Genomic DNA, 16,783 nt, shown 5'->3' with positions numbered 1-16,783 from the left:
AGGTGTTTATCCAGATCCTTATGTAGAAATCTTGTTAATCTGTCACTAGAGCCGCAATAATACCGTCACTGAATGCACGTCTTTTCAACTCAAACCTTATGAAAGCAGTGGAGGTGCGGCGCAGATGTGTTTCACAATACGGTCTTACAGCCTCAAAACGCCTCGATCAGCATATCTCTACTCGTCATGATAGGCTGCAGTGGAAGTTACCAGGCTTGTACGTCAGTGTTTTCATGGTTCTAGGGAAAGTTCAACAAGGGCTTTGCATCATCGGTGAGAAAAAGTGCCCATGAAAACCCCGGAAAATCATCTTGGTGGCCTTTGCAATTTGTCGTGATGAGAACACAAAGCGTGGCAGAACACGGCCAGTGTGACGCACGGCGGGGTGGCTGACACGAGGAGGACCGACTTGCATGGACTGAATGTGTCTGAGAAGGATGTTATGAGGTCAGATTGAGTAGTATGTTTAGTCACGGTCAGGGGTCCTTATACCGCACTCTCTTCCACGGTGTCAAGAGGTCTCCATCAGCCCCCACCCAGCCCGTGACCTGCTAAGAGCCTATCTGAGCAGAAAATTTAGGTCTGTATTCTGAAACACTTCTGCGCCGCACCTCCACTACTTTCAAAAGGCTTTATTAATTTTGAAGTTACACTATTTTTTTTAAGGGTGTCTTTATGGTTCTAGTGATAAATAAACAAGATTTCTACATTACTGACGGGAGAAACACTCTTGAGAACCTGGCTAGTCATTGCTGTGGCCTTTGAAAATAGTCGTGATGAGAGAGCAGAGTGTTTCTGAAGACGGGCCTTAAAGGATTAAAGGAAAACGCAGAGCACAATAGGAGTTACTCGACTTTAAGCTATTGTGTATACTTGTACGTTGTGGGTGAAGGTGTATCAGGCTAAGCATTTTTCTTCTTTATTATCATGACACCCTACGTCGCACATCTACGAGTATTATGGTCTCTCTCTCTCTCTCTCTCTCTCTCTCTCTCTCTCTCTCTCTCTCTCTCTCTCTCTCTCTCTCTCTCTCTCTCTCTCTCCACGTGTGTGCTGCTTGGCATCGTCGCTATTGTTGCCTCATTGAAATAAACATCTCATCCACCCTCCACCCTCCAGTCGCTCACAGGACATACTGAGGTGCGCACGACTACTCCTCTGCCTTGCCGTGTGAGGGAAGGTGAGGTGGCGAGTGATGCAACTGAGAAAGGAGATATGTAGGAAAGAGTGGAAAATTAATTTGATACGAAGAAAGAAAACTTGAAGAAATAAGAGATCTGCAAAGAGAGGAAATAAAAACTGACACGAATACTGGTGCGAAGAAAAATAAAGAGAACTGAATTGAAGGGAAAATGGGTAAGAAAAGAAGGAAACTTTGAGTCAAGACGAAAGAAGGGAAGAGAAAGAGGAAACACAGGAAAACGAAGTCGAGACTGAGGAAGAAAATATAGTAAAAAAGTGGAAAAGGAGGGAGGAAAGAGGAAAGAGAGTAGGAGAATAAGGATACAAGATGTGAAAAACGGAATAACGAAACGCAAGGAAGGGAGAACAGGGAACAGGGAAAACCGACACTGACGAAGAGAAATTATGAATGGGCGATATGAAGGAATACACTTTTTTTATTGTTTTTAGCTGCTTGGAGTATATGTAATGTTGAAATGGTTACCTGAAATCTCTCTCTCTCTCTCTCTCTCTCTCTCTCTCTCTCTCTCTCTCTCTCTCTCTCTCTCTCTCTCTCTCTCTCTCCAGTCAGAAGTGCGTATTAACATTTAACGTGTGTATGTGTGTATCTTGATAAGAGCAGATGAAGACAGCCCCGTACATGACAGTAATTCTTAGCTACAGGAAAACGGCGTGGGAAAAAAAGAAAAAAAAATCCTTCATTGTTGTTGGCGTTCTGTGGCAACAACCAAGACTCCACCGCCATGTCGTGCTGCTGCTTACAAGTTCACCAGATTACTTCCTTCCTCCCTGTCACTCTTACTTTCCTTATATTTTGCTTCTTCCCTGCCACTTACTTCCACCAGCTGGCTACCATCACCGCCATCCTGCCTCCCGCCTTCTGTCGCGCCTCAGCTTCACCACGCCTCCCGCGCCAGTTGACCTCATTTGTCTGCATGAACCAAGTGGTGCCTGCAGGTGGGCGAGGGTTGGGTGGGGGACTTGGGACGTCTTTCTCTCCTCTCCCCATCCGCCTTCATAGATTATGGAAGGCGTTTTTTTTTTTTTTTTTTTTTAAGAGTTTCGTTGCGGTTGTTATCTGAGGCCTGGAACACGACGCGACGCTCTGATTGGCCGATTGCCCTTGTTTTTGCCGGGAAATCTGACGCAGCTGGGGTGCTGAGCGGATGTCACACAGCTGAGTTTAGTCCACACTTGCTCGCCTTGTTCCGGTGACTCGGCCTTGAGCACGGACTCTAAACCATGGTACAATTTGGCCGGTATTCTAAAGCGCTTTGCTTTCTCACCACGACTATTTTTAAAGGCCACAGATGATTAGCTGGGTCCTCAAGAGTGTTTTTTTTTTTTCCTGTTTATAGCGTAAAAATCCCGTTAGTATCTCACTAAAACTATAAAAACACTCTTAAAAATCTGTGTCACTTCAACTAGAGCCTTTTGAATGTCGTTGAGGTGCGGCACAAAAGGGTTTCTGAATACGGTCTATTCGCGTGGTGGTGCTGGTGTCACGTGACAGACAGGACAGCGGGGCTTTCTTCCGCACTGAACAATGGAACAACAGCCAGCAGAATTATACCAAATTTTATTGTAACATGCTCTCATTCATCGTAATTTTACATACAATTGCGTTTCGCCTGGCGTAACAGTGGCGTGGGGACTGCAGCACAGGACACAGGAATGGCTCTGTGCGGTCCTTAAAGTGACCACAAGTCAACACCTCACTCACGGCGGCGGTGTCATGTCAATAATTGTGATTTTAGTGCATAAGACCACATATTGAAACAGTTCTGCGCTGCACCTCCACTACTTTCAAAAGACTCTAGTTGAAGTTACACGGGTTTTTAAGGATACTGGCTATGGTTTTAGTGACAGATTAACAAGATTTCCACATTATTAACAGGAGAAAGAATTTTTTGTAACCTTTGAAAATAGTCGTGGTGAAAGAGCAGAGCGTTTCTGAACACGGGCCACAGATCTCGCCAGCACGTAATTATTGCCCTAGAGATAAATGTAGCCTTCAGTAAGTAACTGTCACTGAATCTGGACGCGTCATGTGGTTAGTAAGACCATCGTCATCATCCAAATAACACATAATTATAGCAGGATCTAATCTATCACCCGTAATTTCGTTTCTGCTGAGAAACGTACAGTGTGCCTGGATGAGTGTGCCGCCCCTGCCACCGTCGTCACCGCCCGCCACACAAGTCTGCGGGAGTGAGTGGACGCGGTTCGATCTGTCTGGGCAGCGAGCGCAGTACAGCCTATACATACAAACGAGAGACGTAAACCTTTCCCGCTAACATTCTTCCCTCATTCTTTTCTTATCGTTTAGTGTTCATTATTTACTTATTTATTCATCCACTCATTCATTCATTCATTCAATCATACATTCATTTATTATTTTTACATTTTACGTCTTGTCATGATTCAGTCTGTTATTATAGTTCTTCGTGACGCTAACTTTGTTATTGATGGCGTTGCCTTTCCTCTGACGCATTCTTATATCAAACACGCACGGCAATAAGCAAAACATACAATGCTGCCTAGTACATATCCTTATAATGGTCCGTATTCTGAAACGCTTTGCTTTCTCACCACGACTATTTTTCAAAGGCCACAGAGATGATTAACCGGATTCTCAAGACTCCTGTCAGTAATGTAGAAATCTTATTCATCTGTCAATAGAACCGTAAAAAACACCATTAAAAAATCGTGGATCTTCAACAACCAGAGTCTTTTGAAAGTAGTGGAGGTGCGGCGCAGGAGTGTTTCAGAATATAGTCCCGTCTTGAAATAGATTTAGAAAAGAGGTAAGAAAAATGGTTCTCAAATAGAGTGGTAGATGAACTGAATGGACCCAATTGAGTCATTAGGGAGCTTTAAAAGATTAGATGAATTTATGGAGAGGTGGAAATAAGTAGGTTTTTTTTTTTTTCTTACAAGGACTGCCACGTGTATAGGCCTGATGGCATCTTGCAACTTCCTTTGTTTTCTTTTGTTCTCAATGTGCCGTCTTCTCTCTAGGTCCAATCTCACCAACTAACTCTGCGACGCTGCCTCGTATTCAGAAACGCTTTTGCTTTCTCACCACGACTATTTTCAAAGGCCACAGAGATGTTTAGCCGGATTCTCAAGGCTGTTTTTCCTGTTGATAGTGTAGAAATATTGTTAATCTAGAGCCCTAGAAACACCCTTGGAAACCCGTATAGCTTCAACTAGAGACCTTTAAAACTAGTCAGGATGCGGACTGAAATGTTTCAAAATATGGACCATAACTTATTCTGCGTCTTTTCCCCAGGTCCATTCTCACCACCACCACCATCTCCACCGACACCACCGACACCACCAGCATGCCGGCCAAGCGCGTGCCCACCAGCGACACCACGGAGGCCCTCACGGCGGAGCTGGAGCCCATGACTCCCAAGGAGGAGAGGCCACCTGGGGAGGTGGGCGAGGATGAAACGCAAAAGACACAACTCAAGAAGGAACTCGGCTTGCTGGAGGACGTGGCCATCATCCTTGGCATCATTGTGGGCTCAGGTGTGTGTGTGTGTGTGTGTGTGTGTGTGTGTGTACCAAATTGTTTTTGCTTTTTCTTATTTTTGCAATCCTTTATATTAATATTGTTTTATTTTTATTCTTGTGCATATTTTTCTTTTGGCTTGTTATTATTATTATTATTATTGTTATTATTATTATTATTATTATTATTATTGTTGTTGTTGTTGTTGTTGTTGTTGTTGTTATTGTTGTTGTTTTCACACGAATCTGTATGGTACAGTAGTCTATGTATGTGTATATTCTGGAAAGCTAAATATTATCAGATTTTCTTCTCTTTTTTCTTTTGATTTCTCTTGATGATGTAACAAATAATAATAATAATAATAATAATAATAATAATAATAATAATAATAATAATAACAATAATAATAATAATAATAATAAAAAAAATAATAATAATGATAATAATAATGAAAATAGTAATAAAATTTTATAATAAACATCTTGAGAGACAAAAATATACAAGGGAAAAGCATGATGATATAATGTAATGCTGTAATGTAAAAAAAATTGTAAACACCAGTACCAATACTAATTATCAGAAAATAGCAAAAGTAATACTAACTATAGCAATGTGTGTGTGTGTGTGTGTGTGTGTGTGTGTGTGTGTGTGTGTGTGTGTGTGTCTGTGCATAGCAGATGTGAAAATGTTAACACAGTAATTATCAAGGTCTCTCTCTCTCTCTCTCTCTCTCTCTCTCTCTCTCTCTCTCTCTCTCTCTCTCTCTCTCTCTCTCTCTCTCTCTCTCTCTCTCTCTCTCTCTCTCTCTCTGCAGGCATCTTCATCTCGCCCAAGGGAGTGCTGAGGGAGACAGGCAGCGTGGGCATGTCGCTGGTGGTGTGGGTGATGTGTGGCCTCATGTCGCTGGTGAGCGCGCTATGCTATGCAGAGCTGGGCACATCCATACCAAAATCAGGCGGAGACTATGCGTACATTAATGCTGGCTTTGGCTCCCTCCCTGCCTTCCTTTTCCTCTGGGCTGCCAACCTCATCTTTGTGTAAAGTTAAGTTTGTTGTGCAAGTGTTCAAGTGGTGGCCATCATGTCTTTATAAGTGCATAAGGGTTTTGCCATCTTACTAATATCTTACTTGATCTTAATACTTAGTGCTGTGATAACTTTACAATGAAAACTGTAACTTAATGCTCATCTAGAACATTTCACATTCCTTAGTTCACTGTTATATTATCAAAGCTTTGGCCTTCTTCAGTAGTGTGTTGTTATACTGGTACAGTGCCTGTGTCCCTCTTACTTGATATTAGTACTTATTAATGCCATGATAACTATGCACACTGTATAACCTTAATGTTCACCTCCCATTCAAGCATCCAAAACTGTACATATTCCTTAGTTCACTGGCATATTGCTAATGCTTTGGTCTTCTTCAGTAGTGTGTGCTGTACTGATGCCTCTGTCCCTCTCCAGGCCCACCACCAATGCCATCATGGCGCTGGCCTTTGCCAAGTATGTGATTCAACCGTTCTTCCCCAACTGTGACCTGCCAGACGATGCTGTGCGGCTCATTGCAGCACTGTCCATATGTGAGTGATGCTTTGGTCCTGGAGCACACACACACACACACACACACACACACACACACACACACACACACACACAAAGAGTACAAAGAGTAGTCACTATGATGGTTCCGGAGTTGAGTAAGTTGACCTTTGAAGAGAGATTAAGAATGCTGGAAATTCCTATCCTTGAAAATAGGAGACAGAGAGGGGATTTAATAAACATCTATAGAATGATAAATGGTATGAAAAATATGAACAAAGAATGTTTTATAACTTTAGACACACAGAGTACAAGGGGACACAGTAAGAAATTGAAGAAGTAAGAAGTTGAACTATTGAAGAGACATCAAAAAGTATAGTTTTCCTCACAGAAGTGTGAACAAATGGAATGAACTCAGTGAAGATGTTGTCAATGCAATAATTGTGTAGGAGTACATAGATACACCATTAGAAGTTCGAAGTAGGTTCCAGTAATGCGGTTTGCACCTCGTTGGGTACTGCCACGGTCTCGGTCATTCGGCTGACTGGACGCCTACCGAAAATACCACACACTCACGCCTGCAGTGGTTTTCCTTTATTGTGATTTAAGCACCACCTGGAGTTTGGGTAAGCACTTTGTATTATGATGGTATTGTGATTATGATATATTTATTTAATATCAACTTTGATGAACATGTGAAGTGTATGTGATTACAGTTAAAAGTATTTGGGTGATCTTGTTAAGTACTTATTGTGAATGTACCTTGTTGGTGATATTTGATAGAAACATGATTTTCTATGGAGTTGGATCAGTATAACATTTCCAGACCATGTTTATATTATAACTTGTGATGTGTCCGCTAAATTCGTGTAGGATTTCGTATTCACTTAATTGGTTGTTGGCAGGCCTCTGTTGTATACTTGCTGTGACCGTGTCTGGGGAATCTAACTGCGCCTGTGAACAGCGCCCGCAAATAAACTCACGGCACCTGTCTGGAAGTTTCTGTACCAATCCCCGCTCTACAACTGTCCACGCTTTTAAGACCAAACTGGATATATACAGAGATAGGATACTATGAGATTACTCCCCTCCCATAAACCACAACTAGGTAAACTAGGTAAACACACACACACACACACACACACACATTGTTTTATTTATTTATTTTTTTTTTTCATTCTTATAATTCCAGCACCTTTTCATCTTTAGATATATAGATATTTTTTTTACTGCACCAAGAAAAATGTATACAGTATATACACATTATAGGTTGTGGTCCATCAAAAAACACATTAAAAAGGTTTTGACCAGTTCTTATGCTTTTATAAGTATTACATCATACAGAGTTTCTTTTGACAGATTTACTATATTATGTATATTATGGTTCTCTGTAATAATGAAAGTCATTGTTTATTATTTCTGTTTAGAGTTGTGTAGTTTTTTAATATTTGACTGTCACTGTGTCCTGACAGCACTGAATTGCTGGAATGTACGAGTCACCACCAAGCTGCAGGATTTCTTCATGGTGACCAAGATTGGTGCATTGCTCATTGTCATCATTGCTGGCATCGTCCACCTTTGCATGGGTGAGTGAACAAGTGAGCCAGTGAGTGAGTGAGTGAATGTGTCTTTAGCAGCGTTGCCTTTCACTGCAATGCCATCAGCCAGTCAGTCAGTCAGGTGTCAGTCTACATTATATTAATTTTGGGGAGTCTTGTATCCCATAGCTATTAAGTATATTTAAAAGACTGATGTTTACTTTATTTTTTGTAGGGATAGAACAAAATCATGTGTGTCTGAGACCTCACATAGCAAGTTTGATTGATCCTGTTGTGAAATCTTGTTAATTGTAGTAGCACACCAATCTAATCATTCTTTAGTGCCTTCAGTTATATGTGTTCATGTTTCCTATGGCTTTCTATTTTAACCCTTGTTTAAGTCTTGTTAGTAAGCCATTTTTATGCATAGAACTTTGCTTTATTGTGCTTTTGTTGATTCTTTACAGTCAAGATGTGAAAAATCCAAGTTCCAGAACACATTAAAAATTCTTAATAGTCTTTCTGAAGTACACAAAAAAAAAAAAAAAAATCTACATCATAATAATCTTCACCTCCACTTTTCAGGCAACACTGGAAACTTCCACAACTCCTTCCAGGGCACCAGCACTGAGCCAGGCGAGATAGCTGTCTCCTTCTACTCAGGCATATTTTCCTATGCTGGATGGAACTACCTCAACTTCATGACGGAGGAGCTGAAGAACCCATTTGTGTGAGTACCGTCTCTCCCTCACTTGGCACCACACTGCCACTCACACCAGCTGGTTTGTAGGCCTTGGCTCAAGCTTTACTGTGACAAGACACAAACACAAGGCAAAGCAGGACTGACTGTGAGGTGCTTCCCTTATGGTCCAAGCAGTAAAAACTTGTCCTTTTGGGTTGTCAGATTTGGGTTCAAGCTCTAGTCAGGTTTACCTCGCTCATTTATGATAGATTAATTTCTTGCTGTTTTGTAATGGAGAGCATACTTCTTTGTAGAGTTGTGACAGAATGGTCTATCTTTTTAAGCATATACCTTTGCTTTTTATCTGTTATCTATAAATCGTGATATGTGAATCATCTCTTTCCATTTTGGACTTGTATATTTTGCAAATGATCTATATGTCTTTGTACCAAATTAACATGCCACTTAAAGGTATCATGAATGCAAATTATCTTTCTGTTTTTGTATTATTTTGATTTCTTTGTTGGAGTGACAAATATTGTTTCATTGGTTACAGTGTTTTCCTCATAAAGTATTTTTGTTCCTTCCTTGGATTCTGTATAACTATTTTTGTATAAATTTATGTGAAGGAAATAGTAATATCTTGTTCACATTATAGGTTTTCTATATATTACATCTTCACAAGAAATAATTAAGAACAGCTTCACTAGAATATGAGCAACATTGTGAAGGTTGTGTCCTGTTAGTACATAATTAATTTTGAGAAATACAAGGAGCTCAATGATCAGATATCACCACCAGTCACCACCCTGCCCCCTGCCACCCTGTTAACATCACACCCTGCCCACAGTAACCTGCCCCGGGCCATCTACATCTCCCTGCCACTGGTGACGCTGGTCTACGTGATGGCCAGTGTTGCCTGCCTGGCTGTGCTCTCCCCTTGACATGCTGGCCTCTGATGCCATTGCTGTTGTGAGTACACCATTGACAGCTTCCATGAGTAATTTGCATTGTGTTGTTGATGGCACCATGTGACTGTTGTGGCACAAGTGATAGATAAGTTAGTCAGATCATTCAGTAATTACTTTTATAGAGAATGTAATTATAGCAGACATTGCTCTGACTTTTCTAGTGTTTTGAGTCCATTCTTTAAACTTTACAATTATATGCAATAGCTTAGATATTTTGGTTCTCCTATTAGCATACCACAGTGTATTTATGTTAGAGGAAAAGACAATAATCAGGAATTATCATTAATATTAAGTTTGGCTTATCTAGCAGCTGCAGACTTCAAGCATTATATAATATGAAAATTACTTACCTTTCTAAATTTTCTCCCCATTGTTTTTTGATAATTTTATCCCACGCTATCCAAGCTAATGGTCAGTGTTACAGAACATAACCTTAGTTGTTGTTGTTGCCTTGATGACAGACCTTTGCTGACCGTCTAATGGGCAGCGGCAGCTGGGTGATGCCCTTGCTGGTGGCCCTCTCAGCCTTTGGTGGTCTCTCAGTGCACATCATGACTTCCTCCAGGTGGGTGTTGCTCCTGCTAGCCTTTCAGATCTATTTTCATCTGTTCACCACCTATTTTGTTTGTTGATGTAATATATATATAATTTTCCCAGCTGATTCATCACTCTTCCTGACCACCTGCTCTTAGATAGGGAAAACTAGCTAAATCCCACTACATCTCGGGCTATTTATCTCTATACCAGGCTTGTTTTATCCTTCAGGGTAGATAGGCAAGGCAAGGCATCAACATCAGGGTCTGGAGAAAATTTAACTGCTCTTCCTCTCATACACTTGACTCATCATAACCACAAATGCATACTACTTCACTTCAGGATTGTCTAGCTCTTTTTGACTGAGGAATTTAGGCTTTCTTAATTCAAAACACAATTAAGAAAACTAAGAGAACTTGTAAAAGAAGCCATCAGGCCTACATGTGGCAGTCCATGCAGGGAACATACTGACACATCTATTTCTATCTTTCATTGTCATCCATCAATTATAAGAAACATAAGAAAATTCTCTCTCTCTCTCTCTCTCTCTCTCTCTCTCTCTCTCTCTCTCTCTCTCTCTCTCTCTCTCTCTCTCTCTCTCTCTCTCTCTCTCTCTCTCTCTCTCTCTCTCTCTCTCTCTCATACCTAGTCTCACATCTGGTGTTATACTCCTGCGTTCAGGTTTTCTGTCATATATGAATAGCTGTAGTGTTTGGTGAAAATACCACTGCTATATTAAGAGATTTCCTGCTTCATTTATAACCACTAATGATGATGGAGTTCAATTCTAAAGTTATCTTATTTATTTTAACAGAGAATCCACTTTATTCAAGAATTTAGATATACTTGATTGCAAGATTTCCATGAGCTCCACAATCCATTCCTTTCATACACTCCCTCTACTCTCTGTCAGATTTAGAGCACAAGTTATGACTGGTAGTAATGCCCCACTCACCAGCTTAATGATGTTGACAGGTTGTGCTTTGTGGGTGCAAGACAAGGCCACTTCCCAGACAACCTTGCTCTCATCAACTGCAAATGCAACACTCCAATGTCTTCTCTCATCTTCCTGGTAAGACATTGTGCAATGCTATGTGTGCGTGTGTGTGTTTATAGGTTTTTATTATTGTCATTAACAGATTCATTGCTGTGGCTTTTATGTATTTTAAAACAGTATGTGTGACACCTTTCATAATTTTTGTGAATAGTAGCTTTGGTTCAATTAGTCCTCTACATGTTGCAGTTGTGTTCTTTTGAAGTTGGACAAAAACAACATAATTTTTTGTGTTATTTTCAATGTTTTTTTTGTCAGTAAAATACTACTACCACTACTACTGTGTGTGTGTGTGTGTGTGAGCATGCATCATGGTCCTTATGGTGTCCCCTCAGGATGTGCAGTGTGAGCTAATATTTTGACAGATGGAAAGAAGTATGGAAGTGAATGTACTTATGTGTACATTATTGCTTACCTACACAAACATTTTTTAGTTCTTAACTTCATCAGTCTCTAGTTTCCAAGTTGATGTATTTGTATGAAAAGTGATTGATGAGTTTTCCTAGAGTTATTAATAGATTTACACACACACACACACACACACACACACACACACACACACACACACACACACACAAACACACAGTTTTTATATATTATTCAGTCAGACAGAACACATCCTCACAAATGAAGAAAATAGATTTAGGTTGGAATGTTTAGTTAGCTTGGTGCGTCTAAAAGTGAATATTTGTCTAAATGCAGTTTGTCTATTATTTTCTTGTAATCACCTTCTGTATCAGAACAAAAGCATGTGGGACTAGTTCAAAGTACCTGGTGCCACAGCCCCACATGATGAGATCTGGCACAACTGCCTGTAATGCCCCTTCATGCTCTCCTTCACTCAGTCATTAACAGTTTGTCTTACCGAATGAGAGGTTGACAAAGCATTCCATTTTAACCACAGCTTGGAATATTCACAAAGACTCACCTCCACCTCCTCTCCTTCCTCTTCCAGGGCCTGTTGTCACTGGTCTACCTCTCCACCATGGACATCTACCGCCTCATTGACTACGCCAGCTTTGTAGAGAGTTAATTCATCCTGTGCAGTATCGCCATTCTGTTGTACATGTGCTGGAAATACCCTGACATGGAGCGGCCCATCAAGGTGAGCACCAGACAGCAGTGGTGGCTGTGATTATGATCTGCCTGTGGTTTTATTTTTATTTATTTATATATATTTTTTTTATTAATTTATTGTTATTTGTTTATTTATTTATTTGTGTGTGTGTGTGTGTTTCTCACAACTCAATATGGGAATGGGATTATGATGATGATTCAGCCTTAGAAAATGGAGCAATGGAAGAAGATGGAATAACAGGATAAGAAAAAAATACTGAAAGAGGAGAAGCAGGAGAAAAATAGGGCTAGCAGGAGAAAGAGAATAGGATGTTACTTGGGAACAACAGCAATTGATCTGAAAGGAGAGGTGAAAACCCCACACTGGTGGATTACCAGTTTCAGGTATCATGGCCTGCTGTGTGAGAGTGCTGGCCCAGGGAGTCAATCCCCAACAACTTGGTCTCATGGCTGCCTTTACAGGAAAACCTGTTTCATTAAGTCTGTTCACTGAAAGCTGAACTAGGCAAGCTGTGTCACCCTAGATGAATTAGTGAGAAATAAAGAAAATGTATCAGTAAATGCATCGCCAACATGAGTTAGGCACCACTGCTGCCACACAACCACCACATCAATACATACTACCTCCTCAGAGCTTATTTATAGTTGAAATGTATAATTATCATGATGATCTGTTGAACAACAGACAAACCACTTCACTCTGAGAAGGCTGTGTGTGTGTAGCTGAAAGAGGACATAGTTGTCACAGAAATTATACTAAATATATAGACAAATGGCATGCTGATAATTAGAACAGGACACAGATGCCACAAGACTACAACGCCTCCCTCTCTGTGCAGGTGAACATCATCGTTCCCATCGCCTTCCTGCTGGTGTGTGGCTTCCTGGTGTTTCTGCTGCTGTATGTGCGGCCATATGAGGTGGGCAAGGGCCTGCTCATCACTGGCTCTGGGGTGCCTGCCTACTTCCTCTTTGTGTACTGGCAGAACAAGCCAAAAATTGTCAGAACAGCACTTGGTGAGTGGTCTGTTTATGGTTGTCCTTTTGTTGATGGGATGTTAGGCCAGTGTGCCACAAAATAGTAGCAAGACAATACTGAGTGTTATGAATGAGCCCTTACTTGTGGAGGGGCACTGAAAGACTAGGGCTTTCTTTTCCATCTTTCTTGAATATTTCTTGATAATGTGAGTAATATTCACTGTTTGCCATATTTTCCTTGGCAAGAAAATAAATGATGAACAGTATGGTTTACCACCTTCTTACATTAAACTATTTCAGTGCCATCTATTCACTCACCAACAGCTGGAGCAAGGAATATACATCCATACTTTCATTCATATAATAATGTAATAACATTCTCAGTACTTTTTTACATCTTAGCCTCAAGCTGTATAAATTTATGTGCATCTATCTCTATACTAAGCAGACATTCTCACAAAAAGTACAGAGAATTAAACTATCCATTCCCTCACACAGCATCACCTGACCTGGTGTCCACACATCCAAAACTGACATTGTCCTGTGTCCTTCCAACAGACCAACTCACTGTTTGGACACAGTTGCTCTTCGTATCTGTGAAAACTGAGTGAGGAGTGACTGACTGCACCTCCTCTACCATTACTACCATCACTGCTGCTGCTACTGCTGCTGCTGCTGCTGCTGCTGCCCTACCACAGCTGCCAAGAAATGCACTTGTGTGTGTGTGTGTGTGTGTGTGTGTGTGTGTGTGTGTCATCATATCATACAGCCTTCACATATTTTATCCACTTGGTTATGGTTCTGTGCATCATGGCAAATCACACTGCTGGTAGACAATGGATATCTGAAATGTTCCCTACTTTAATCCCCTCTGAACTGCTGTTACTGCTGCTGCTGCTGGATCCTTGGTGATCTGTTTGTATTTTTGCTCAAGTGGCTTGTGTGTGTGTGTGTGTACTGATGGACCTTGGGAGGGCAGCTGGATGGTGTGAACTGTTGTCAGTGATGACAACATGCACACACACATGTGGCAAAAGCAACACAGCAGCAGATTTGTCAGCCTGGATATGCTCTTTGTAATCTGTGATACTTTTCAGAAGGGGAATATTGAAGGTTTTATACATTATTTATTAGTTATTGTATTTTGGTCATAGGCTGATTTTGCACCACTTTAGCTGATAATTTGAAATTGGTTCTGAACCCAAGAAATACTTGAAGGTGCAATTTTCAGATAAATTAAATAGTATTCCAATTGTACATAGAGATAACAGAAAGTAAGTGAGAGTATTACATAACTGTTTTTGGTATTTTGATTTTTAGGTTTTCACCAAGAGGGTTGTTAGTCCTGGTCTTTGCTTACTGCCTGTCTGGACCTCACAGTGGTGATGGGAAGCCTCAAGCGTGTGACTGTCTGGCAGCTGTGTGGGCCATTCTGGATGAGTATGTGCTGGATGGATGTTAACTGGCACCACATGAGCTTATTTGTTGGCAGATCCAGATGTTGGGAGTACCACAGTTGCTGAGACAATGAGGCAGTCCTGTTAGGGAAGTTTAGTGACTGAACACTGAAGGTTGACCAAACTCCTCTTGGGCTACAGCTATCATTGTACTCATAGCTCAATGGGTAAAGAGTTGTGTACCTTGAATGTTTTGATGGGAATCCTAGTGCTATTCCCCTTATGCCTTGCTCAGCAGGTGTCTGTGAGACCTGTGGATGGTGGTGTTATCACAGTCAAAAATGTTTTATTGTCCCACACTTTTTCCCATTGTCTTCAACATTTTCCCTTAGTATCAAGTCCAATAATCCACAGACTCTCCTCACAAATATAACAGGTGACAGATGCTAAGGAGGTGACAGGACTTCAGATTGAGGGAAATGCTAAACACTGGGAGTGAGTGTGGCAAATTACATGACCTCTGACCAGACTAGACCAACAGGATAAATGAACATGGCCTAACTCCAGGCTGTGCTGTGTTGAGGCAGTCCTGGGGTGAGGTGACAGCTGGTGTGACACTCATAGTCACTGGAGCAGCCAAGAAGCCTCACGACAATTATAAATTGATTAGCTTTGGCACAAGCCTTTGTTATCAGCTAGGCTTGCCTCCTTCACAATGCTCCTGTCTTCCCCTCTGGTGGTCAGCCACTGCCTGCACCTCTGCCTTGTAGGGAATTTACCTCCTGCTCATGAGTGACACGATGAAGAAAAGGAAATAAATGTACATCTTTTCATCTCTGCATGGGACAAATGAGGGCTGTGTGTGTGTATTTCATAATTTATCTTATTTTTTTTCTGGGCATTTATGGTGCTGAAAGACAAGAAAATTCATGCATACATTATGATCACTCATTATTAATCTTTTTATTTTATTATCCTTTTCATTATCATCAAGACCGTGCTGGGCTTAAATTAATGTGTGTGTGTGTGTAATTATAGATATGTAGTTGTATTCATGTCCGGTGGCAAATCAGATATATTTTGCTTATTGGTGAGAGAGAGAGAGAGAGAGAGAGTAGTTTTGGCCCAACAGTGAGTAATGATGATGTGTAAAGCATATTCTTCTAGGAGCAAATGAGGCAATGTGTCCGCCAGGCATCAACATGTCACTTCATTGTTACCATGTTTTTAAGCATGAAATAAATGTGCCTTTTTTACAGCTAGCTTGTTTGATTGTCATCAAGTGTGTGTGTGTGTGTGTGTGTCATGCGAATCTTTCTGGACTAGCCGTCCCAGCTATTCTCTCTGTAGAGTTTAGAGATCATGATTATGGTTTAAATACAAGGAAGCTACAGACTTGAGCTTCCTTGAGATGAGTAAGTTGAGACCTGTCACGCAGCACGTTCCATTGGCTCACGGCTGAGAGGATGAGGATTCGACTCCCGGGCCGAGAGGAGAGGAGCTGTGGGATTTGTCTCCCTCCCTTGCTGGAGTGCAGACCCCCTACTAAGATGCCTCTATTCATGGGGGATCCATCTAAAGTTGTGATCCAAGGCATTCTGTGTAGCATGGTGCAGTGTGACCCACCAGGGATCCATGGTTTGGTGGAGGTCAAGAATTCTACCCATCGTCTACATTCCTTGGTTGAGGTGGTTCCTCGTGAACATGGCGGGTATCGTGAATCATTATTTCTGCTGTTTCTGTCGTATGAGTTAAAATATTTGTCTAGCGATGTCAAAGGATGGCCAAACATAAAACAAGCGGTGGTTGGTAATATTCAAGAACAGCAGGCGAGGATTGAAAACCGTAGTGAACTGGTGAAATGAGCGAAGCTAGGAGGTTGTGCACATGTTCATTATAATGTTGCTTTACCTCAGATGATAAAATACCCATCATGGTGTATATATATTAAAACCAATGCAGTCCAAACATGAATAATCCGAATCCAAAGTTGGAACGAAGCCGGATTCCGGACGGACACCACGATAGCTGTCTCGTGTGCGCACTGCGCAGTGTACTTGGTCGTGAGGAGTGACATCAATGCTTGTCTTTCTCGCCTGAGTCGTTGACGTGCAAGGACGTCTCGTTGTTCTTCTCCTGTGGCCAGAGGTGTACTCTGTCGTTAAGGCCGTGGGTGGTGCACATGTGCCGGACAGCCAGCTGATGGGCGCCAGACTGTAATGGTGATCAGCCGGCTGCTACTGCCACCAGAGCCGGTGAGGCCATGAACTGCTCCTCTCTGCCGCCTCCAGATGGACCATCTGCCCTTCGAC

The 16,783-nt window shown here is 41.4% G+C and overlaps 1 protein-coding gene across 2 annotated transcripts; it reads left to right on the top strand.

The window, feature by feature from the left end:
- Positions 1–1,719: 1,719 nt before the first annotated feature.
- On the top strand, positions 1,720–15,729 carry LOC135097683 (large neutral amino acids transporter small subunit 1-like). Of its 2 annotated transcripts, none has more exons than XM_063999634.1 (11): positions 1,720–2,139; positions 4,478–4,719; positions 5,517–5,739; positions 6,166–6,281; positions 7,713–7,826; positions 8,364–8,508; positions 9,311–9,432; positions 9,893–9,996; positions 10,941–11,037; positions 11,975–12,124; positions 13,633–15,729. In XM_063999634.1, the coding sequence occupies exons 1-7, from the start codon at positions 1,805–1,807 to the stop codon at positions 9,402–9,404; spliced, it is 1,269 nt and encodes a 422-aa protein (XP_063855704.1). In that variant the 5' UTR covers positions 1,720–1,804; the 3' UTR covers positions 9,405–9,432; positions 9,893–9,996; positions 10,941–11,037; positions 11,975–12,124; positions 13,633–15,729. The 2 variants fall into 2 exon arrangements, with proteins under 2 accessions (XP_063855704.1, XP_063855705.1); XM_063999635.1 differs by lacking the exon at positions 13,633–15,729 and adding an exon at positions 12,936–13,075.
- The last annotated feature ends 1,054 nt before the right edge of the window (positions 15,730–16,783 follow it).

Source organism: Scylla paramamosain, unplaced genomic scaffold (assembly GCF_035594125.1).
Source record: "Scylla paramamosain isolate STU-SP2022 unplaced genomic scaffold, ASM3559412v1 Contig28, whole genome shotgun sequence".
Classification (NCBI taxonomy): domain Eukaryota; kingdom Metazoa; phylum Arthropoda; class Malacostraca; order Decapoda; family Portunidae; genus Scylla; species Scylla paramamosain.
Note: the sequence above shows the minus strand (reverse complement) of the source record. Positions and strands in the feature narration are given on the sequence as shown.

Coding starts and splice junctions, on each gene's coding strand:
- LOC135097683 (XM_063999634.1), top strand. CDS start 1,805: ATGAAGACAGCCCCGTACATGACAGTAATTCTTAGCTACAGGAAAACG. Junction 4,720..5,516: donor TGGCATCATTGTGGGCTCAG/GTGTGTGTGTGT, acceptor CTCTCTCTGCAG/GCATCTTCATCTCGCCCAAG. Junction 6,282..7,712: donor CATTGCAGCACTGTCCATAT/GTGAGTGATGCT, acceptor GTGTCCTGACAG/CACTGAATTGCTGGAATGTA.